Source organism: Protobothrops mucrosquamatus, unplaced genomic scaffold (assembly GCF_001527695.2).
Source record: "Protobothrops mucrosquamatus isolate PMUCROS unplaced genomic scaffold, P.Mucros_1.0 scaffold2, whole genome shotgun sequence".
Taxonomy (NCBI): Eukaryota; Metazoa; Chordata; class Lepidosauria; order Squamata; family Viperidae; genus Protobothrops; species Protobothrops mucrosquamatus.
Genome location: NW_015386389.1, coordinates 2,488,394 through 2,512,820, shown reverse-complemented (window position 1 = coordinate 2,512,820; position 24,427 = coordinate 2,488,394). Strand labels below are relative to the sequence as shown.

At 45.6% G+C, this 24,427-nt stretch overlaps 1 protein-coding gene across 2 annotated transcripts; it reads left to right on the top strand.

Annotated features, from left to right (window-relative positions):
- Positions 1-183: 183 nt before the first annotated feature.
- On the top strand, positions 184-23,908 carry UCHL3 (ubiquitin C-terminal hydrolase L3). Of its 2 annotated transcripts, XM_015832348.1 has the most exons (9): positions 184-251; positions 377-388; positions 535-663; positions 2,323-2,479; positions 3,577-3,662; positions 7,287-7,334; positions 18,898-18,973; positions 21,528-21,586; positions 23,704-23,908. In XM_015832348.1, the coding sequence occupies exons 1-9, from the start codon at positions 210-212 to the stop codon at positions 23,785-23,787; spliced, it is 693 nt and encodes a 230-aa protein (XP_015687834.1). In that variant the 5' UTR covers positions 184-209; the 3' UTR covers positions 23,788-23,908. The 2 variants fall into 2 exon arrangements, with proteins under 2 accessions (XP_015687834.1, XP_015687835.1); XM_015832349.1 differs by lacking the exon at positions 7,287-7,334.
- Positions 23,909-24,427: the final 519 nt, after the last annotated feature.

The following is a 24,427-nucleotide window of genomic DNA, read 5'->3' as shown; positions in this document are numbered from 1 at the left end:
GGAAGCCACCGGATCGAGGCACTTCCTCCCCCCCCCCACAGACACACACGGCGGGAAGGGGCGGGTCTCTCCGCTCGACCCCTCCCACCGGCCCCGCCTCCCCGCGGCTTGGACGAGCCCACGCGGGGAGGGGGGGGGAGACGCCGCCTTCCCCCGAGCCTTGGTACAGGCCGGGGCGGAGCGAGAACCAGTCGAGAAGCCGGCCTGCCATGGACGTTCAGCGCTGGCTGCCGCTGGAGGCGAACCCCGAGGTGGGTGGGTGGGAGGGAGGGAGGGGGCGCGTGGGTAGGTGGGAGGGAAGGCTCGCGTGGGTTGGACGGTCGCCTGTGTCCGGTCCCGGAGTGACCCTCTCCCCCCTCCCTTTTCTGACTTGCAGGTAACGAACCAGGTGAGCTGCTGGACCCTCGACGGTCCGCATCCCCCTCGGGTCGGGAGGGGTCTCCCGGGTATTGGGGGGGAAGCGAGGAAGAGGAGGGCGGCGGAGGCGGCGGGCCATCAGCCCTCCTGCCCGTCTGCCCGTCTGTCTCCCGGCAGTTCCTCCGGCAATTGGGCATCCACGCCAGCTGGCAGTTCGTGGACGTCTATGGGTCCGACCCGGAGCTGCTCGGCTTGGTGCCCCGGCCCGTCTGCGCCCTGATGCTGCTCTTCCCGGTCACCGAGAAGGTAGGTGGAGCCGGGGCTCTTTCCCCGCGGGTAAGGGGCTGCCCCCTTCGAAAGAAGGTCTCCATGCAAGACGTTCAGAATAGAGCTGGGAGGTCATCTAGTCCAACCCCCTGCTCAAGCAGGAGACCCGGAGGACTCCTGATCCCTCCCTCTCTCCCGCACAGCCAGCCAGCCAGCTACCTACCCACCTCGGGGTTCCCCTCCAGCTTCCAAGATGCTGTGCGTTCTGGGAGTTGTAGTTGTAGCCCGGCTACCTCTGGAGCAGTGTTTCTCAACTTTGACAATTTTAAGGCATGTGGACTTCAACTCCCAGAATTCCACAGCCAGCAGTTTCTCAACCTTGACCATTTTAAGGCATGTGGACTTCAACTCCCAGAATTCCACAGCCAGCATTGCTGGCTGTGGAATTCTGGGAGTTGAAGTCCACATGCCTTAAAATGGTCAAGGTTGAGAAACACTGCTCTGGAGGGTGGAAAAATCCACATACTACCGGGTCCTGTAGCCCTCAACTTAACAACTATTCATTTAGTGACCGTTTGAAGTTGCAACGGCACTGGAAAGACTTAGGACCGTTTTTCACACGACCGTTGGTTGCAGTGTCGCTCGGTCACGTGATCGAAATTCAGACGCTTGGACACTGACTCATATTTATGACGGTCGCAGTGTCCTGGGGTCATGGGATCCCCTTTTGCCACCTTCTGACGAGCAAAGTCAATGGGGAAAACCAGATTCACTTCACAACCGTGTTACAACCTGACAGCTGCAGTGATTCAACTGTGGTAAAAAAGGGTGTAAAAATGGGGCAAAAGTCACTGAATGACTGTCCTGCTTAAAAGGTGGGCTAAAAGGTGATCGTAGGTCAAGAAGTGCCTGTGTTTGGACTTTGAAACTTTGTTGTGTGCAGGTCAACCTGCGTGCAAAATAAAGGGGTGTTCCCTCCCCACCTTTAAATCTTCTCTCTTTAAAGCCTTTTCAGCATCTTCAAAGTGATACCGCCCTGGGATATCCTTCCTCCACTGTCCTCTCAAATGTTCTGGGTAATGGGTGGAAGAGTGGCTTTAAAGACTGCTAAGCAGAGGGAAAGGCAAATGTTCATGGCTCACAGCCCTCCATATAAACAGAATTGTTGAAAATGGTCCAGTTTTCTAGCTCTCTGGAAAGTAAAACGATAGTTTTTCTAGCAAGATCACACAACACAAGGAAGGTGGGAGAAATGTGCACTTGGTGTGTGTTTAGGGTGCAAAAACCAAGGGAGGGCATGGCAAGGCCTGCAGAACCTTCCAATTGATAAATTAAAAAAAAAATATTCCTTTTTACGACCCCTGTAATCCCTTAATTCAGGGTAGATTGGATGGAACTGAGCATTTACTGGCCAGATGCCCTTCTGAAGCCACATAGAGTTTGCAGCAGATGTTTTTTCCTTTGTGCCCTAGCTCTACCTAGGATTGAACTCTCAACCTTCCGAGTGGGAAGCGAGCGTCTTCACCACTGGACCACCACATTCTAGTGGATAAATGTCTTAGAACACACTTTTCCCCCCAGGTTTCTGAATGTCTTTTCTTTCTTTGACGAGCGCTGTTTATTTTTTCCAAAATGGACGCTTTGAAAAGGGGAATTTGAAAAAAAAAAGTCTCTTTTTTTCCCTTTCTTGCTGCCTAGTATGAAACATTCCGGATGAAAGAGGAAGAGACGATCAAAGCTAAGGGACAAGAAGTCAAACCGGGTGTCTATTTCATGAAGCAGACCATCAGCAACGCCTGCGGAACCATCGGCCTCATTCATGCCATTGCAAACAACAGGGATAAAATTGACTTTGGTAAAGCTCTCCCTTCTTCCAGGTTACTCTTCAATGGTTGGGAAGATCGGTGGCAACTTTTATGACCCAGGGAAAAGAATTTACAGGGCAGCATATACACATAGTCCTCGACTCACAGCAGTTTATTTAGAGACCATTAGAAGGTACGACAGCACTTGAAAAAAGTGACTTATAACCGTTTTTTCACACTTACGACCGTTGCGGCATCCCCGTGGTCATCTGATCAGAATTCTGATGCTTGGCAACTGACTCATATTTATGACGGTCTCAGTGTCGCCTTTTGCGACCTTCTGACAAGCAATGTCGATGGGGAAGGCCATTCCACTTAACAACCAGGTTACCAACTTAACAACTGCAGTGATTCACTTAACAACTGTGGCAAGAAAGGTTGTAAAATGAGGCAAAACTCAGTTAACAAGACGGTTTGGGCTCAATTGTGGTCGTAAGTTGAGGACTTCCTGCTGACTCAGGAATTCTGGGAGTTGAAGTCCACAAGTCATAAAAGAGCCAACGTTGCCTACTCCTGTCCTATCTTAACCATTTTAATGATGATGATGATATCCATTCAATCATGTCCGACTCTTGGCGATTCTGTGGGCCATGTCTCTCCACATATTCCGATCTTGCACTGCTTCTTTGAGTTTTTATGTTTTCTGGCTGGTGTCCGGCCGCCATGTTGATGGTGTCCGGACGCCATGTTGATGGTGTCCGGACGCCATGTTCTTTGGCGTCCTGGTTTCCTTTTATCGCTCACTTGTCCAAACAGAATTGCTTTCTCCAGTGAATTCCCCCCCTCATGACACGGCCAAAATTAGCGAGACCCAGTTTTGTAATTTCCCACTTTAATGAAAAGTAGCTTATTCATTCTGGTATACATTCCATAGAAACGTCTCCCGGTGTTTATGTTCTGTTTGTCAAGCTGATAAGCTAGAAAATCTCTAGAAACGTCTTGATTTGTAGTGTTACGTGAGTGTTGTTTTCAGTGTCATTTTACCTGCAGTGTAAAAAAGAAACATTGGAAAGCGTTGTGGGTCAATGTTCAACCCGTCCCTTTTAATGTTAATTCTCTTTCTTTGTATTAATGCTGCCTCTTTTAGAAAAAGATTCTTCGCTGAAGAAATTCCTGGACGAGTCGGTGCCGATGAGTCCCGAACAAAGAGCCAAATACCTAGAAACTTATGAAGTGAGTGATGATGTATAATTGGAGGGCAATCTCTCTTCTGTTGCAGACAGTAGTCATTAAATGGGATAGGGCAATCCCAGCCACAATTATAGTAACATTGCTACAATATTTGTCTTCTCAAACTGAACTTTCAAACTATTAAGAGTTCTTTGCCGGTGGAGCTTCACAGTTGCCTGAAAAAGTGAAGGGTTTTTTACTGGGATGTTTTGCTGCATTATATGATACCATCTAATGCAGGTAGTCCTCGACTTACAATTGTTCATTCAGTGACCGTTCAAAATTACAACGTTGCTGGAAAAAAATGACTTGTGACCAGTTTTCACACTTGAAATGACCAATGTATCATCCCCATGGCCATGGGATCTAAACTCAGATGCTTGACAATTGACCCATATTTATGACGGTTTGCAATGTGTCCCGGGGTCACGTGATCACCTTTGGCAACCTCCTAAGAAGCAAAGTCAGTAAGGAATAGCAGTTTGACTAATTTAATAACTGCAGTCATTCCCTTAAAAAACTGCGGCAGGAAAAATCTAAAATGGGGCAGACTCGGTTAACAAATGTTCCCACTTAGCAACAGAAATCTTGGGCTCAATTGTTGTAAGTCGAGGACTGCCTGTGTCATGCCAAGGAGACTGTCATAAAGGCATAGGCTAAAATGTTCAATATTTAGAGGAATACCTGTTTCCTTTTTTTTTGGTAAAGGCATGAGTTATCCATCAGAAGCCAGAAAATTGTTCACAAATCCAGCAGTGGTTCACTTGTTACCTTCTGGGAGGGGGCTCTGTGGTATCCGAAGCAAAACATCCAGATTCAGTCACAACTTTGTTCCATACAGTATTAACCTTGTGAACTCTAAAGCTTCCTGCTTCCATTATGTATTAAAGATGGACAGTGATTAATATTTATATGTTACTTATATGTAAGAGTGTAGGTCTATATACATATGTTGCATAGAGTATGTTTTTAAATGTATGTGTACACTTGAGAGCAAGCAACTAAATTTCATTTTTAATGTGTGCTGTTGTGCCCACAGGAAAAAAATGGCAATAAAGGTTATATAATCTAATCTCATTGGACTTATCTAAAATTAAAATAGTATTACCTTGATTATCAGTCATTATACAGCCAGTCCTTGACTTATCACACTTCATTTAATGACTGTTCAAATCACTGGAAAAAGTGACTTATGACCGTTTTTCATCATTATGATCTTTGCAGCATCCCCCAGGTCACGTGACCAAAATTCAGAAGCTTGGCAACTGACTCATGTTTATGACGCTTGCAGTGCCCCAGGGTCATGTGATCAACTTTTGCAAACTTCTGACCGGCAAAGTCAATGGGGAAAGTCAGATTCGCTTTACAACCGTGTTACTAGCTTAACAACTGCAGTGATTCCATTAACAACCATGGCACGAAAGGTCATAAATGTGGGGCAAAACTCACTTAACAAATGTGTCAGTTAACAACAGAAATTTTGGGCCTTAAGTCAAGGACTACCTGTACCTGAGTCCTGTGCAGCTTGTAAGCCGAGCTATCCATCAGCTTTGGAAGAATGCTGCCTTTTTAGGGTGGCTGGCCAAGAGACATAATAATAATAATAATAATAATAATAATAATAATAATAATAATAATAATAGTAGTAGTAGTAGTAGTAGTAGTAGTAGTAGTAGTAGTAGGCCGTGCGAGTCTGGATGGGGAGGAACAGGCTTCGTCTCAACCCGTCCAAGACCGAGTGGCTGTGGTTTCCGGCGTCACGTCATAGCCAGTTGGTTCCATCTCTGGCTATCGGGGGCGAGTCATTAGCCCCCGCGGAGAGGGCTCGCAACCTGGGCGTCCTCCTGGATGCTCGGCTGTCTTTAGACGATCATGTGACNTTCATCAGGCTCGCCTGATACGCCAGTTGCGCCCCTTTCTGGATCGGGACGCCCTACGCACAGTCACTCAAGCCCTCGTTGTTTCCCGCCTGGACTATTGCAATGCTCTCTACATGGGGCTCCCCTTGAGGTGCACCCGGAGGCTCCAGCTAGTTCAGAATGCGGCTGCGCGGGGGATTTTGGGGGCCTCTAGATGCTCTCCTGCGCGAGCTGCACTGGCTGCCAGTGGCCTTCCGGGTGCGCTTCAAGGTGTTAGTAACAACTTTTAAAGCGCTCCATGGCAATGGACCTAGGTATTTGCAAGACCGCCTCCTACCAAACACCTCCCTTCGACCAGTCCGCTCCCACAGAGAGGGCCTCCTTAGAGTGCCGTCAGCCAGACGATGCCGGCTGGCGACCCCCAGGGGGAGAGCCTTCTCTGTGGCAGCTCCTGCCCTCTGGAATGACCTACCCCCCGACCTACGTACAGTTGCGGACCTGCGCCTTTTTCGCCGAGCCCTGAAGGCCCATCTATTCCGTGCGGCCGGCCTGGCATAGTTTATGTTTCAGTGGGGGGGGGTTTACGGGTGTGTTTTTAGAACAGGCCCGTTATTTAATTCGATTTTAAAACAAACTATTTATTTATTATCGTGTTTTTTAGTATCGCCTGTTCACCGCCCTGAGTCCCGCAAGGGAGATAGGGCGGTATATAAATTTAATAAATAAAAATAAATAAATAATAATAAATAGTAGTAATAATAATAATAATATCTGTAATACCATCAAACATCCACATCTGCCTATCCCAGGTCCTTGGTAAGGACTCGATAGGTAGACAAAATGCCAAATCCAGTCTGAACATCTGGCTGACTGTACAATGATCCATATAATAAAGTTGGAAGGGACCTTGGAGGCCATCTAGTCCAACCCCCTGCTCAAGCAGGAAACCCTATACCATTTCAGACAAATAGCTGTCCAGTCTCTTCTTAAAAACTTCCAGTGTTGGAGCATTCACCGCTTCTGGAGGCAGGTTGTTCCACTGGTTAATTGTTCTCACTGTCAGGAAATTTCTCTTTAGTTCTACGTTGCTTCTCTCCTTGGTTAATTTCCATCCGTTGCTTCTTGTCCTGCCTTCAGGTGCTTTGGAGAACAGCTTGACTCCCTCTTCTTTGTGGCAGCCCCTGAGATATTGGAACATTGCTATCATTATTATTTATTAAATTTATTTGCCGACTATGATTTGGTCATTTCAGTCTCCAGTCAAAGCTTACCTTCCAGCAGAGGCTGAGGACCTGGCAGAACCTGTTTGTCCTGGTTGCGCAACTCCATTTTTGAGCTGGCACAACCCACTGAAAGAGAAACTCCCTGTCCTGGCTTTGGGCAACATCTGAGAACAAGAGATGCCCAGCTGGTTGGCCATGTATCTTGACTGCAAAGAGGCTTCTGTATTGAGCCCAGAGGGAGGGCTGCGGAAGAGGCCTTTTTCCCAGGAAGAATTCCAGCCCTACCTGGGCTTGCGTTGGTCGGAAAGGGCGGTTTGCTTCGGGAGAAGTGTGGCTCTTTCCGGTCATTAAATCCTGGGGCTGCTTTGGGAGACAATTTGCCACGTTTCTGGTGCTTTAAGAAAACAGCAGAATTCTTCTCACTTAAAGAAACTGGTGTTTGACAAATTGGTTATCTGTCAGATGATTGGGTTGGTGGGGGATGATGGGCTTTTGAATCGGGTTGTTCCCCGTCCACAAGCTAACGGTCTGTTTTGAAATTTCAGGCCATCCGTTTGACGCACGAATCCAGTGCTCATGAAGGCCAGACTGAGGTACACAATTCAATTATTCCCCGAGTAAAGCTTTTGATGTGGTTTTTAAGAACATGCGGTGACTCGTATCCTGCTATGGTCCTGAAAGGGAGTGGGATGGATGAACGTTCTAGAACAGCACTTGGTTTAATTCAGTTGAGCAGGGGGCTGGACTAGAAGACCTCCAAGGTCCCTTCCAGATTCTATTCTATTCTATCCTATCCTATCCTATCCTATTCTATTCTCTCTTCCATATTGTCTATTCTATTCCATTCCATTCCATTCCATTCCTGATGCAGTCTCTGAGTTGCATTGTTTTTTTTTAATAAAGCTGGTATAACCCAAGGCAAGGATTTGCATGAGGCCTTTAAAGAGACACTTTGAATTGGGCTTAGTAAAAACTCTACCTTGTGTCTCTATGAAGATTCTCAGTCATCCGGGTCATAGTTGTATCAAAAGTGGTTTTTATTTTGAAAAGGCAACTGGACTGATTTTTTTGTTTTTTGTTTTTGCGGAAGAAGAAAACATGAACCTTCCAGGATAGGAAGCAAAACATCTTCTTCCTCCAAAAAAAAAAAAGGTCCAGTTGCCTTTTCAAAATAAAAACCACTTTTTGATTCTACCTTGGATGCTGGCTTCATCCTGGCTTGCCTGTGGCCCTTTGAGGAGTTGAGATCTGTTTGTGGGATGTTCCTGCCCAAGGAAGGAGAAACTGCCAGGCTAATTCTGCCCTTCAGCTGTAGCAGCCCTGTAGGCCTCACCCTATGGCCTAGGCCAGGGGTAGGCAACCTTGGCTTTTTTATGACTCGTGGACTTCAACTCCCAGAATTCCTGAGCCAGCATGGCTCAGCTTGGAAACCTCTCCCTTTCCCCTCAGCATGGCTGGCTCAGGAATTCTGGGAGTTGAAGTCCACCAGTCATCAAAGAGCCAAGGTTGCCTGCCCCTGTCCTAGACTTCCCTGGTCTTCCGAGTAGCTGAGATAGGTTCCACCTAAATTCTGGGGTGAAATGGGACTTTGAAGGGGGGAATTCAGCAAATTCCTGCAAGGAGGACTTATAGCTGGCAACATTAACTGTTAGCATTAACCATGCTTCTTTGCTTTGAAACTGGCTTCTTTCCGTGTCTCCTTTTAAGCTCGGACTCCGCTTGGCTTCTATAAGACTCTCAGCCAGCTTTAATTCTTTAATTAAGCGTTAATTAATCTAGAAGGCTCTCGGTCATCTTTAAGCCAGGACCCACAGACATTGTCCCCATTTTTTTTTTCCTAATAGGCGTCTAAAGTAAAACTGTACAGCTGTACTAAATATTTGGAAAAGATATATTTCAGCATCCCAGTATTTGTAGGTCTTATGTGACTGCTTCTCCAATTGTTTTACTTCGTTTTCCTTCTGGCAAAATGGCTGCTCTTGTGCTTGCAGATAAAAAGACCTGGGAAGCAACTATGCAAAACCTGCAAGAATGCAGCTTTTTGACAGGAGTGCTTATAAAACTGTAGCCTGTAGCCTGACCAATATTTGTAGTTCTGCCTCCAGTTCATATCCTGAATTTCATTTGTCCAAAATGATATAGGGTTTCCTGCCTGAGCAGGAGGTTGGACTAGATGACCTCCGAGGTCCCTTCCAACTTTATCATTATTATTATCATTATTATTATTATCAGCCATTCATGTATGGTCCACTATCTGCTCATCTTACTTACAGCTTAAAAGACATGATCACCTCAAATGCAACATCTGAAAGCACAAAGGTTGATTTAAAAATCAATGAGTGTAGAGTATAATAGTCCTGTAAAACAGATGGTTTTAAGTATCATACTTTTTTTTTTTGGCTCTTGTAATTTATTGATTGAGCAATAACACAAAAGAACTAGGATGAGCTCCTAGTGGAACAAAAAGCTTTTGAAGTTTGTTAATATCCTGGGAATTTTTAGGGCATCATTTTTGCTTCTTTGAGAATATTTTTTTCTTCCTGTCGCTGATATTTATTTATTTTTATTTGCCACTTTTATGTTATTTATTTGTTGTGTTATTCAGTTGCTTAGGCAACTGCTTTTTAAACATTTTACAACCTTTAATCAGTAAAATCTACTCAGAATAATGTAGGTGAACCTCTGGGCTAAATCTGAAAAAGAAATAAATCCTGCTTGTGTTTGCTTCCTGCATGCCATTTATTTTTTAAAAAAAATCAAGTGATTTAAAGATGCTGTTGCTTCAAAGAGTCTCTGGGGCAAAGCTTACTAAGAAGGAAGGGATGCAGTCTCAAAAAATTCCAGTCTCTGAGCTATTTCCTGCCTGAAACCAAGATCTCTTCAAGGTACATTTGGAATGGATATGTTTATTTTCTTTTTAACGGCCTTCCTACAAAAGGGAAACAAACATGGATCTTTTTGCTGACCAGGTTGCAGGATGCAAAAGACTCAAAATTTTTATTGGTTTGGCAAAGAGGCATTGTTATAGAATAGAATAGATTTCTTTATTGGCCAAGTATGATTGGAGACACAAGGAATTTGTCTCCGGTACATATGTTCTCAGTGGACATACCAGCAACGAGTGATAAATCATGATCATAATCATCATAAAAATACATTCACCATAAATCGTAAGATACAACAATTAGTGATAGTCATAGGGATAGTAAATAAGCAAACATCATAAATGATACTAGGTTACTAAATAAAGCAATTAATATAAATGATAAGATACAAGCAACAAGGTTATAGTCATAGGAAGATAAGGAGATAGGTAATAGGAAAGATGAGAAGAATAAAAGCAGCACAGCCTTACTAGGTAGTTTGACAATGTTGTGGGAATTAGTTGTTTAGCAGAGTGATGGCATGGGGGAAAAAAACTGTCATTGTGTCTAGTTGTTTTGGCATGCAATGCCCTATAGCAGGGATAGGCAACCTTGGCTCTTTTATGACTTGCGGACTTCAACTCCCAGAATTCCTGAGCCAGCATGGCTCAGCTTGGAAACCTCTCCCTTTCCCCTCAGCATGGCTGGCTCAGGAATTCTGGGAGTTGAAGTCCACGAGTCATAAAAGAGCCAAGGTTGCCTACCCCTGACCTATAGCATCGTCTTGATGGAAGAAGTTGAACCGGTTTAGGCCCAGGATATGAGGGATCTATAGATATTTTCTCAGCCTTCTCTCTCGTTTGTGCAGTATACAGGTCCTCCATGGAAGGCAGGCTGGTTGCAATTGTTTTTTCTGTGGTACTAACTATCAGTTGAAATCTGTGTCTATCTAGTTTGGTTGCAGTGCCAAACCAGACAGTTATAGAGGTGCAAAGGACAGACTCAATAATTCCTTTGTAGAATTGTATCAGCAGCTCCTGGGGCAATCCAAGTTTCCTGAGTTGCATTCTGTAGCAGAACCCCTAATTGTTCATAGTGTAAAGAATCATTCAAAATGCCACAATCATATTATCCCGAAGCCTAAGTTCAGAGGATGTTGCGTTATACAAGATTATTTTTGAAGAGAATTAAAGAGCATAGTATAATTTGATAAGAGGTACCCTATTAAAGTGCTGTCTCTCCCAGCATGGGCCATTTCAAGAATCGGAGGATGCTGCCAGTGTGGTCAAGATGATGGCTGTCCTAGTAGGATCATGCAATGCATGTTAAAGATGGTGGGCCTCAGTCATGAAGGACATGTGTTTTCCTTTCTCAAGGACTCTCTCCTTGAGATCAGGATTGGAATAGCCTGGATGAGTGACGTTTGTCTTCCCAGTTCTGGAATTTTTTTCAATCAATTCAACCAGAATAGAGCTGGAAGGGACCTTGGAGGTCTTCTAGTCCAACCCCCTGCTCAAGCAGGAGATCCTATATTCTTTCAGATAGGTGACTGTCCAGTCTTTTCTTAAAAACCTCCAGTGATGGAGCACTCACAATTTTTGTAGGCAAGCTGTTCCACTGGTTGATTGTTCTATTAGGAAGTTTCTCCTTAATTCCAGGTTTCTTCTCTCCTTGATTAGTTTCCATCCATTGTTTTTTGTCCTGTCCTCTGGTGCTTTGGAAAGTAAGTTGACCCCCTTTTTTCTGGCAGCCTGTCAAATACTGGAATACTGCTATCATGTCACCCCTAATCCTTCCTTTCTCTAGACTGGCCATATTCAGTTCCTGTAACCGTTCTTCATCTGTTTTTGTCTCCAGGCCCTTAACCATCTTAGTTGCTCTTCTTTGCACTGTTTCCAAAGTCTCAACATCTTTTTTGAAAGATGGTGACCAAAACTGGATGCAGAATTCCAAATGTGGCCTTACCAAAGGCATTGTAAAGTGGTATTAACACTTCATGTGATTATGATTCTATGCCTCTGTTTATACAACCAAGGATTCTATTCGCTTTTTTTGGCTGCTGCCACACACTGCTGGCTCATGTTTAAGTGATTGTCCACTAGGACTCCAAGGTCCCTCTCACAGTTACTGTTTTTGAGCCAGATTTCGCCTAATCTGTACTTGTGCCTTTGGTTTTTCCTGCCTAGGTGTAAAACCTTTGGTTATTTTGAATGGAACTGGCTTGCATGGGCCGTGGGCCTTGCATCTTTGGGGTAACGTAGATCATCTTGCAGATGGCCAGTTGGCTGTTTCTCGTGCTCAGATGTGATTTGTGTCTGAGCCTTTTAAAATGACTATTTTGCCAATACGGAATGTCTTCCCTGAATTGTAGAAGTGTGATTTGAATCATGTGTGCAATTATAACAGCATTATATTCAAAAATGCAAAAAGCTCTGGGCTGGGCCAGGGCCTTTGAATCTGTGGAAATCGGAGCTCCGTTTAGGGACTTTGTAGGAGGTGTCCATCAATGGATTTGATTTTATTTATTAAATTTATTTGCCACCTGGACGGCTCACTCCTTGGCATACTGGCTGGGCCTGAAAATAGCAGAAAATATTGTTTACTATGGGGGCAAAAGTACAGATAATCCTCGACTTGCAACCATTATTTTAGTGACCATTTGAAGTTACAATGGCAGTGAAAAAAGTGACTTACGACGATTTTTCACACTTGCGGCCACTGCAGGATCTCACGTGATCAGAATTCAGACACTTGGCAACTGACTCGCATTTATGACGGTCGCAGCGTCCTGGAGTCATATGATCACTTTTTACAACCATCTGACAAGCAGTCAATAGGGGAAGCCAGATTCACTTAATAAACATGTTAATAATCAAACAACTGCACTAATTCACTTAACTGTGACAAAGTAAAGGTCATAAGGAGCCCTGGTGGACCAGTGGTTAGAATGCAATATGCCAGGCTAATTCTGCCCACTGCTAGGAGTTCGATCCTCCTCGGCTCAAGTTGACTCGGCCTTCCATCCTTCCGAGGTTGGTAAAAACGAGGACCTGATTGTTGGGGGCCATGTGCTGACTCTTTAAACCGCTTAGAGAGGGCTGTAAAGTCTAAGCGCTATTACTAAAATTGGGCAAAATTCACTTAACCACTGTTTCACATAGCAACAGCAAATTTGGGCTCAGTTGTGGCTGTAATTCGAGGACTATTTGTAGCCTTCTCTGGGTTTCTTCAAGACTGGTTCTTCCATGGTTTAATGACAGGGATTAAATTTGGAAATGAGGCAACCATCATAGGTGGTTAACTGTGGGGAAGCCAGATCAGGTTTCCCAGGTTGAGGACAGTAGAACAAGTTTGTTTCTTGATTAAATGTCCTTTACTCCTACTTTACTCCAGGCAAAACAGGTGCCATTCCTCTCCCTTCAACTTAGCCCTACAAATAATAGCCTGATGAGGTAGGCTGAGCACAGAAGGGTGGACTAGAATCTCCCAGTAAGTCTGCATAGCTGAGGATGGGTTCAAACTGGTTCTGACACCTTGGCATCTACACACCACTGGCTGATAATCAGGGCTATTTTGGAAAAGGGCAAAGATCAACTGATCCAGAGGGTGAATTAAAGATAGCCCTTGACCTACGAGCAGAACTGGACGCTGCAACCGTCATAACTACAAGTTAGCCGGCAAGCGTCTGAATTTTGGTCACGTGACCAGGGGGATGTCCCAACAGTCACAGCAGGCAGGACTGGCCTAGGGGGTATTTTAATTGGTTTTAACAAAATTTTAATAGAGCGGCCAATTCAAATATTTATTTTTAATTATTTTAGATTTGTATTTGGTATTTGTGTGGGATTGTTTTAAACTGGCTGTAAGCCGCCCTGAGTCCTCCGGGAGAAGGGCGGGGTATAAATGAAATAAATAAAATAAATAAAAATAAATAAAGTATGAAAAATATGGTCAGTTGATCAAAGTTCTGGTGAGATTTGATCAGAAAAAAATGTTGTCTTTTGTCTTGGAAGCAAATGGGTAGAAGTGGAGCAGAATCGCATCGCTCTTCATGAGCTTGTAGTAAAAGCAGCCCAACTTTACACCCGTTACAAAGACGCTGCTTGTCCCAAGTATAAATGGACACCCCTTCCTTCAGTTTCTATTCAAATTTGCAGTCACACATCCATCATTTTGATTATCCTTGTGCACATCACGGTAAATAAATTCATGGTCTGAAGAATTGACCCAGATCAGTCCTCCATAGGTTGAAGGCCTCTTTGGAAAAGGTGAGGACTATTATCTACCCAGCTGGCACTGGGCTATGAAAGAGACTAGCCTAGATTCCTCTTCTTCTGTGGGGGGGGGACTCGTGGTCCAGCACCTTCACCTTTCCCTCATGGCACACTTGTACGGCTGCATGTGCTTTGGGGGGGGGGCTATTATAAATGTTTTTGTTTATTGTTTATGTATCAGCTACGTACAAATGGCTCCCTTGCCATTAAACATCCCCTAGAGCAGGGGTAGGCAACCTTGGCTCTTTTATGACTCGTGGACTTCAACTCCCAGAATTCCTGAGCCAGCATGGCTCAGCTTGGAAACCTCTCCCTTTCCCCTCACCGTGGCTGGCTCAGGAATTCTGGGAGTTGAAGTCCACGAGTCATAAAAAGAGCCAAGGTTGCCTACCCCTGCCCTAGCGTCATCTTCTTACCACCGAAAATGAGTTTGCCACCATATTGTCTACAAGAGAGCTTGCTAGAATTGGGAAGTAGTTAAAAAGGGGGGACACGACTCCCTTCAGCTGAGTTGCCAGCCAAGCCTCGTGGCACCGAGTTGACGAGGGGACGTGGGGGGACCCTGCTTGCCTGATTCCGCTTTCCTTGCACGTCCAGACAGCCCGGGTTTTATGGGGGGGGGAGCCTTATCTCTCCCCTCGCCGCATTCCTTCCTGAGTCTTGTTTTTCAAAGCAAAGTTCACCTGCTGGAAAAGCCATTTCCTCCCGATGGCCGAGCAGTCCAGAAAAGGCACCCTTGAAGTCAACAATTGCTGGAGAAGGGAAAAAACAAGAATGATTGAGGAAGCCAAGCCCTTCCCCTGCCAGTCTGGGGCAGGGCTGAGGAATGCAGAGCTTCATCCAGCCTGGGCCATTTCACTCTGGGGAAGCCACGCAGCAGCCAGACGAGCGCCTGGATGCCCTTTTGGTGCCTTCGGATGCTGATGGGAAAAATCACACCCGCATCAAACAACACCAGTTCGATTGGTACCACCCGCCACACTCATCAGTTCACTGAAGCCGGGCACCCCACAAGCAATTCCATCAACGGACACATTGATCTAAACCAGCCTATGAACCCTTCAGAATCCAAATCAACCGCACAGCCAACCGAGACGGCACCGACCCTCAACCAGCCCATGCCAGCCCCCCAAATAGCAGTTCACCTCCCAGTGACCCTGACCTCATGCAACCTCATCACAAGACCCATCACAAGATTCTCACCGATGACTCACACCTGACCCATTGTAAGACCCTCACTTGACACCCCCACACCTGAAGCCCTTATAAACAGAAGAACACTTGACACTGACGTCCCCTATGTCTGTTGTACAGTAGTGGCCAAAATTGTGGAAACCTTTTGGGAAAAGTGTATTTTTCAGGTTTGATGGCTAATAACACCACTTTTGTGGGGGCATAGTACCATAAAATTATATATCTATGGAAAGATAATTTAATCAAGAATGTAATGCAACAAAGTTTGTTCAATTATCTATACTGTATTCTATGAAACGTTATAGCCAGACAACCAGAAAAAGGAAGCACAACTTAGGTTGATATCAGGGAGCTTTCCTTCATCTGATTGTAGCCCATGAGCGTGAGTGTTTAGAGAGCCAATCGAGTGTCATCTTGTTTTGGCAATGAGCCAATCAGATCACAGTAGGATCCAGTGATTGATGTCATGTGTTGAAGCTGAGAGGAGGACATTTGTCAGTGTGTTATGTGATCGCTATCAAGTTGGTTGGGGTTTTTTTTCCCCCTTTCATTTAGTGAGCTTGTAAAATGTAATAAAATTAAAGTCATGGTGCAAAGAGTTGACTGGTTGCCCAAAAAGCGATGTAAAATAGTATGATTAAGTGAACAAGGCTACAGTTATAAAGAAATTAGAAGAAAAATGGGTGGAAACGTAACCAAAGGTGGCATTTCTACTGTACACTTTTCCCAAAAGGTTTCCACAATTTTGGCCACTGCTGTATATTCGCTACCTAGCCTGGTAAGGAAATATTCGGAAACCGACCAACAAGCTCACAGAAAGAACCTTCACCCTTATGCTTTCTGCTTCTGGGAAGGTTCGCGGGCATCAGACCCCAGGGAAGTCCAGAAGTCGGGCTCACCTGGGCTGTGACAGCCACAATGTACCCCCTCTTCCCTCCTCATCTGGGCCAGAGTTGGGAGTGAAGCTGGCTTCTCAAACCATTGTCCAGTCATAGCTCGGATTTAGAAGGGGACTCAAGATGACCTCACAGCTGTTCTTTTGACCAGGCTTCTTGCCCGCAGTTGGCGGTTCCAGCAGATGCTTGGGTTGGGGTGCTCTTGGACCAGAAGAGCCAAGTTAAGGTAGCTAAGGGGCTGCTTCCTTCCCTTCACAGCTATTTTTACACCCCCCAAAATGCAAAGTGCAGGACAGTGTGAGGGAAATGGAGAAACTCGGTCAGAAATTGCCAGCAAGCGGGAAATCCAAGCAGGAAGTGGGGGGGAAGGTCCATCATAGTTTTCCTGGGAAGGTCCTGCTTGGACATGAGTAAATTAATTTTGCCTATGAATGATGTCAATAAAGGAGAATATTTGTAGCTGAGGCTTGAAATGAGGAGTCCTTGGTGCTCTCCGAGCTTGCTTGTTTTCTTGCAGACGTTTCATTACCCAACTAAGCAACGTCATCAGTACTATCCTGATAGGGCAAACCACTTGGATATAAACAGAGCGCAAGCCTCATTGCTTCTAGCACTGATGATGTCACCTAGTTTGGGTAATGAAACGTTCTGCAGGAAAACAACCAAGCTCAGAGAGCACCAAGGAGCCCTCGTGCCTACAAATGCCTGTCCTGCTTAGAAAAATAAATAAATAGAACGCCTGTTTTCATGGGGTTTGAATGGCAGCTGGTTGCGGGCCACTGAATTGGGCTACATTGCTGGGCACAAGCTCTACCTGTAAAGTGTGTCTTTTTTCAATATTTGTATAGTCCTTGCCTGGCTTGTCCTCCTCCTCCTCCTCCTCAACCCAGCCTGAATTTAGCCACTGCAAAAGGAAGGCCTCACCCTTGCATCGCTCAGCCTCCTTGACCCTGATCAGACACAGCCCTGTTGCCTGTGCCAAAGCCGCCAGCCCCATAGAGGAGGCCACAAGCCCTCCTGTCTGCCTGCAGAGTTGGCGGCCCACCGTCCCATTATCGTCTCTGGGGGACCCCCCAGCTGTAAGTCTGGTTTCTCTTCCATCTCTGCTCGGGCGGGGGGGGGGGCAATGCTGTGGCTTCCTCCTTCCTCAGGACATGCTCCACCTCTTTGAAGCCTCCTCTGGGTTTGCGTTTCATTCTTTGAAGGTCCAGCAAACTCAGATCTGCACAGCTTTGCTATCTTCAGATATCCGTGGAAGCCACTACTGAAAAATTCAAGGAAGTAACGGGGAACGAAGGCTGCTCCGTCTTCCTTGGATTTCTTTCTCCCTCCCGGTTGGTGCTTTTCTTGACTTCCAGACCTTCCAAGCTGGTCTACTTGGTTTCCTAAGTTCTCGCTTCTCTGGGCTTCATAGCACAGTCTCCTCTCCTTCTGTTCTTCAAGCGAGGTCTTTCAGGAGTGATGCAAAAGGTGACTTCAGGATTCTGGACTATTCTTGGCGTTCTCCAAACGCCAGCAGCAGCCTTCTTTCTCTGCCAGTCAAAGATGATCGTTCATTCTTTGGCTTGTTTTGGTTTCCCCCCCCCCCTTTCAAGTAATTGGGAAGAAGTCTTTCACTGTAACTCAGCTGCTTAATGTACTTCCTATGTTGTTATGATGTGGGAGTCAGGATGTCTCTGAGAACATTGGTTGGGCTTTTTTGCAGAGCAAATGCAGAGGGAATGATGGAGTGTAGGTAGATAATATGATAGGGAAGAATGAAGATACGGGAAAATGGTCCCTTATTCATTTATTCCCTCATTTTTACTTTATATGTTGGAGTGCAGTGGCTCACATGGTTAGGATGCTGGGTCAGGAGGTTAGTGAGCCCATGTTTGAGTTCCGAGTGCTGCTACGTGGCAGGGTGAGCTCCCGTCATTCACTTCAGCTCCTTGACAGGGAGATGAAAGGAGCCCCCATAGGCATTTTCTGGGCAATTGTGATGTCACCAACTAAACCTTAACCAGTGCCTCTGACACAAGTGGGATTTTATATGTTCTTTTGGGCTGCAAGTTGCTGCTAGTTCCAGGGGGTCTGACCTGCCCACTACACTTGTTCCAATAATCTTCATTAAACTTCATCTCCAGTCCTGAGTTTCATGTATGTGGGCTACGGAGTAGCATAAATTTGGACCACAGAGTCCTTCTTGAGATGTTTCATGTCTTCAGGTTTGGGGGCCTGGAGTTGGATAGTGAGCATTTATCAATCATGTGCAAGACAAAGTGACAGAAACTTGATTATATGGGGAAAAATCCTTTGTCTATGCATTTCCATACATATATATATATATATATTTACCAAGATTTGTAAACAGCCTCATTCCACTCCAGGTGGCTTCCAATTCACTGAAATAACGCAAGAGAGCAAAAATGAAAACTAGGTTAGGAAGAAAAAGCACATCACCTGATAATGAAAGTGCAGTTTCTATAATCAGCAAGAATGCATTGGATGTCTATGGAGCTTCTCAGTCATCCGGGTCATGGTTGTCCCAAAAGTGCTTTTTCAAAAGACACGTGGACTTCATTTGTTTTTTTCCTTGAAGATGTTTCACTTCTCATCCAAGAACTGAAGACGTTACATGGATGAGAAGCGAAACATCTTCAAGGAAAAACAAAGAAAGTCCAGTTGCCTTTAGAAAAAGCTGGATGACATAGCCCCAAACCAGCATCTCTTCTCCAAAGGCCACCTGGAAAGTGTGTTCTTTGTGGGTCACCCAAATGACAGTAGTGAGGGAATGACCCCCAACGTGGAAGGAGCAGATATGCCAAAACTGGGATCCAGGTTTTTCTGGGGTTGAAATGAGTTTTTGAGTAGAATTACTTTCTTTTCCAAGTCTACAGACAGGTTTTCTGCTCATCACTTGTACACATTTTATCCCCTTTCTTGCAGGCACCAAGTATAGATGACAAAGTAGATCTTCATTTCATCGCTTTAGTGAATGTTGATGGCGTTCTTTATGAACTAGGTAAGAATACTGGATGCAAGACCCTCCATGATGTGTGCTGGCTGACATTAGTGCCATTCATTCATTTAGTGCCATTCATTCATTAATTGGCCTTGTCCAGGGAGAAGCGGTGACCGTTTTTCAAGAGGACTTAGTTTTTCTTCCAGTGTGGCAACAATATTTCTCGTTTGAGAACCACAGCTATAAACTGTGATCATAACAGCTTTAAACAAGGAGGAACGGATAACAGGAAGATACAGTCATAAATATACATGTCTGAGGGTAACGTTGCAAGATCCTAATCTGAGTCACTGGGGTCAAAAGCTTGTTCTTCCAAGCTTTTGAGCAGAGAAGTTCCCCGAGGAACAAACTTTTGGTCCCAGTGACCGACCCAGAATGAATCTTGTAAGATACATTGAATTCAGAAGGCTTTTTTTTGATATTTGCATCTAGGTCAGTGATGGCGAAACTTTTAGAGACCGAGTGCCCAAACTGCAACCCAAAACCCGCTTATTTATCGCCGGGTGCCAAGTGGGCATGGCCCACTGGGTGGGCGTGGCTGTGGTGGTCATGGCAGATTGGATGGGAGTGACCAAGGTGGGCGTGATCACCTCGATGTTGCTCGTGGGAAGGGATGCCTGTGGGGGCCGGGCAGGCTTGGGGGAGATCCAGGGGGTCTCTGGCAGGTGGGGCGGTGGGCAGGAGGCTCGTCCTGCGGGGTGAGGTGAGGCAAGGTGAGGCAGGGCGGGGGTGCCATTGTCCCAGGGCAAGGTGTGGCAGGGGCCAAGGCGGCTGCTGCCTGACACCATCGACCTCTGCACACAGAGGCCAGCGAGCACATGGGTGCTAGGATGCATCTGGCCATGTGGGACCTCGGCGAGTTAGTGGGCGGCTGGTTGAAGAGGGACAGTTGCCATCTCCAGGGCATGGCCTGTGTGCCCACAGAGAGGGCTCTGAGTGCCGCCTCTGGCACGCGTGCCACAGGTTCGCCACCACTGATCTAGGTGTTTTTAATTAATGTCTTCACACTTACAATGATGGTTTCTTCAAGGACTTGAACAGTAATCCTGGCACTTCTCCTGGGGGCAGCACCTCCCATCCAGTGCCAAGAAAGACCCTAGGGAGAGAGGAAGGGAGGGTGGGTCTTATGGGGGTAAGGATCCTGTCTCTTTCTCACATATCATGGTCTTGGGCTACCATGTCACTCCATGCTTTCTGGGAGAATGCCTGAGAAGCCAATGAAAGGCTTTCTAAAGCAAATTTGCTTTCCTCAACGCCCAGCTGTTTGCACGTTCAGTGAGAGCTTCTGCACCAGAGACAAATTCCTTCTGGTGCTCTTGGTTCCTGGGGGGCAGGGGGGGGCTGCATTCACAAAGAAGCTTCAGCTGTGCTATAGAAAGCGGTCAGTTTGCATTTGTGGATGACTTGTTCAAATGCCATTTCCCAGAATAGACTGGGAGAGGAATCCAGAGGCCCTTGGTCAGTGAAACGGGGTGGGGGGGGGGGGGTGCCGGATGGCTCCGTTCAGCTGGATTGCTTGTTGGATAGTCCCCCCCTTTTGGAGGTTAGCCACGTAAGTAAGCTAAGCATTTGTGGCATTTTAATCTGGTTTCAGATTCCTCCAGGACAGAAATGTAAAAAGTGTTACCCCCATTAAGTGATTTGCAGGGCCTGAAAACAGAGACAGTCTGACTTGACATAATAGGTGCCTCTGCTGTGGTGGAAAACTGGCATCCTATCCTTGGCCACTAAATTAAGTTGGGTTGGAAAAAGCAACACCACGAGGTTCAGTTACAGCCCAGCCTATCTCTGGATTTCTCACATGGAAAGGATGGGCTTTAAAGGAAGTAAATTTCCGGCACTGGTCCTCAGGGTGACTTGGACCTGGAGATATCCTTAATCAGAATAGAGCTGGAGGGGACCTTGGAGGCCTTCTAGTCCAACCCCCTGCTCAAGCAGGAGACCCTTCACCATTGCAGACAAATGGCTGTCCAATATCTTCTTAAAGATCTCCAGTGATGAAGCACCTACAACTTCTGGAGGCAAGCTGTTCCACTGGTTAATTGTTCTCGCTGTTAGGAAGTTTCTCCTTAATTCCAGGTTGCTTCTCTCCTTGATTAGTTTCCATCCATTGTTTCTTGCCTTGCCTCCTGGTGCTTTGGGAAATAAGTTGACCCCCTCCTCGTCTTTGTGGCGGCTCTTCCAATACTGGAATTCTGCTGTCACGTCACGCTTAGTCCTTTTTTTCTCTAGATTAGCCTGGGACTTTTCAGGCACTCATCCGATAAGATGCCCAAGAAATTCCAGCACTTTGGAATCACTGTATTTGGAATGCAGATAAAGATAAGGAAGAATTAGAAGACTTATCTAATAACATTCAACCTTGAGTGTCCAGGATCAGTAGCGGGCTTAGAGGTGCCAGCGGGCCTCCATCCTTGAGTGATGATAATTGGGCAGATGGCATGACCTTATGAGATGTTTGGTTCAGGATCAGTGGGAGGGAGCCGTGGAGCTTGGAAGATAGAGTCTCTTTCTTTCCTGAGCAATGAAGAATGACTTTTCTGCATCCCAACAGATGGACGCAAACCTTTCCCGATAAACCACGGGCAGTCCAACGTCGACACGTTTCTAGAGGTAGGAATTCTCCACCACTTGCGACCGTATAATAATAATAATAATTAATAATAATAATAATAATAATAATAATAATAACAACAACAACAACAACCTACAAATAGAAAAACTGTGGCAAAAGCAAGCAAGGGTAGTACCAATAGTAATAGGTGCCTTGGGTGCAATCCCAAAACAACTGGAGCACCACTTGAACACCATTGGCATTGACAAATTCGCCATTAGTCAATTGCAAAAGGCAGCCTAACTAGCAACTGCTTCCATCCTGCGACGATATCTGTAATACCATCAAGCATCCACATCTGCCTATCCCAGGTTCTTGGGAAGGACTCGATAGGTAGACAAAAATGCCAAATCCAGTCTGAACATCTCGCTGACTGTGCGATGATCAACAATAATAATAATAATAATAATAATAATAATAATAATAATAATAATAATAATAATAATAATAATAATAATAATAGTTGGAAGGGACCTTGGAAGTCTTCTAGTCCAACCCCCTNCCCGTGCCCCAGAGCATCATCTGTGCGCGACAGGGCATGAGGGCAGAGTCTTGTCCCTGCTGCCCGGCTGCACTGCTCCGTGCAGGCCACGCCTGGGGATGACTCTCCTCCGGGGGGCTGCTGGTGAGGAGGGGGCCGTGGGGGGAGGCGGGGCTGGGGCAACGGCATCCGTGCCCATAGAGAGGGCTCTGAGTGCCACCTCTGACACGTGTGCCATAGGTTTGCCATCACTGCCCTGTACCATTTCAGACAAATGGTTGTCCAGTCTCTTCTTAAAAACTTCCAACGTTCACAACCTCTGGAGGCAGGTTGTTCCACTGGTTAATTGTTCTAACTGTCAGGAAGTTTCTCCTTAGTTCTAGGTTGCTTCTCTCCTTGGTTAGTTTCCATCCGTTGCTTCTTGTCCTGCCCCTCAGGCACTTTGGAGAATAGCTTGACTCCCTCTTCTTTGGGGCAGCCCCTGAGATATTGGATCACTGCTATCATGTCATTCCTGGTCCTTCTCTTCGTTAAACAATTATTATTGGGTTTCCTTTAACAAAGCAGCGGGGACTCATTGTCCTCCATTTTAGAAAGACTGAATCTCCTACTCTAGAAAGACAAAGGTAGTCCTTGACTTACGACCACAGCTGCACCCAAAATTTCCATTGCTAAGTGAGACAGTTGTTAAGTGAGTTTTGCTCAGTTTTACGACCTCCTTGCCACAGCTGTTAAGCCAACCACTGCAGTTGTTAAGTTAGTAACGTGGTTGTTAAGTCAGCCTGGCTTCCCCATTGACTTTGCTTGTCAGAAGGTCGCAAAAGGGGGTCACACGACTCCTGGTAACTGCACCCGTCATAAGTATGAGTCAGTTGCCAAGCGTCTGAATTTTGATCACGTGACCATGGGGATGCTGGAATGTCGTAAGTGTGGAAAACGTTTGTCAGTCCCTTTTTTCAGTGCCCTTGCAACTTCGATCGGTCGCTAAACAAATGGTTGTAAGTCAAGGATTACCTGTACATAGCCTTAAATATGGACCAAATGCTTCTAATTTGAAGAACTGCTGATTTTTTAAAAGCAAATAGATTCTTCATTGTCTTCCCCAAAAAAGAAAAAATTAGGGAGAAGCAAACAGATTTAAAATTCAGTAAAGTAACATAATTGTTTAGTACAGGGGTAGTCAACCTTGGCTCTTTTATGACTCGTGGACTTCAACTCCCAGAATTCCTGAGCCAGCACGGCTGGCTCAGGAATTCTGGGAGTTGAAGTCCACGAGTCATAAAAGAGCCAAGGTTGACTACCCCTGGTTTAGTACAATGTTTCCCAACCTTTAAGACCGATGGACTTCAACTCCCAGAATTCCCCAGCCAGCCATGTTGGCTGGGGAATTCTGGGAATTGAAGTCCACCGGTCTTAAAGAGAAACACTGGCTTAGTATATAAAAACTACAGCTTGTTTTCAAAGGCATTTGTAGGGAATCGTGAATTTAATTATATAATTTACTGAGAGCGCCTACGGACCTAAATGCTATTTAGCAGAGCCCCTTATGAGGCAGCCTGCTACCAATAAAAACGGTTGTGTACTCAGAGAAGACGGCATTGTGTATGTGGTTATCTCTTTGTGTGTTCTCTTTAGGATGCCGTAGAAGTTTGCAAGAAATTCATGGAGCGTGATCCAGATGAATTGAGGTTCAATGCAATTGCCTTAGCAGCGGCCTAGATCACTGTTACGTAAGGGGAGATGGCATCTAACGCACTGTCACAAAAATTATGTTTTAGCCGCAAATCAGCAACGATCAAAATTTTGATAACATGGATGTGAATTAAATTTCAGATTACGCTTTGCTTCCTGTGACCTTTTGTCCATGGTTTACGTGATGAGAATTTACAGTGAGAAGCTGTTAGGAAGGCCCTGACTTTAACACTACAACATGCAATTGGCTTACTGGAAGAGGGGTGCTGTGTACATTAACACAACAAGACATCCCAGCTCAACTAACTGACCACCTACCCTAAGAATGTTAATTTTAGCCCCATATTGATGTTCCAGATCTTATGGGGGTGTTCCTTGTCTCAATAAAGGAGAATATTTCTAGATCAGGGCTAAAATGAGGGGTCCTTGGCGCTCCCTGAGCCAAATTCAGGGAGCACCAAGGACCCCCTCAGTTCCTTGTCTGTTACAATAGAGCAGAGGTCTCCAAACTTGGCAATTTTAAGACTTGTGGACTTCAATTCCCAGAATTCCTCAGCCAGGGATTCTGGGAGGTGAAGTCCAGAAGTCTTAAAAGTTGCCAAATTTGGAGACCTCTGCAAAGGAGGGGGGGGGGGAAGGGAAAGACTACTGCAAAACAAAGTTGACA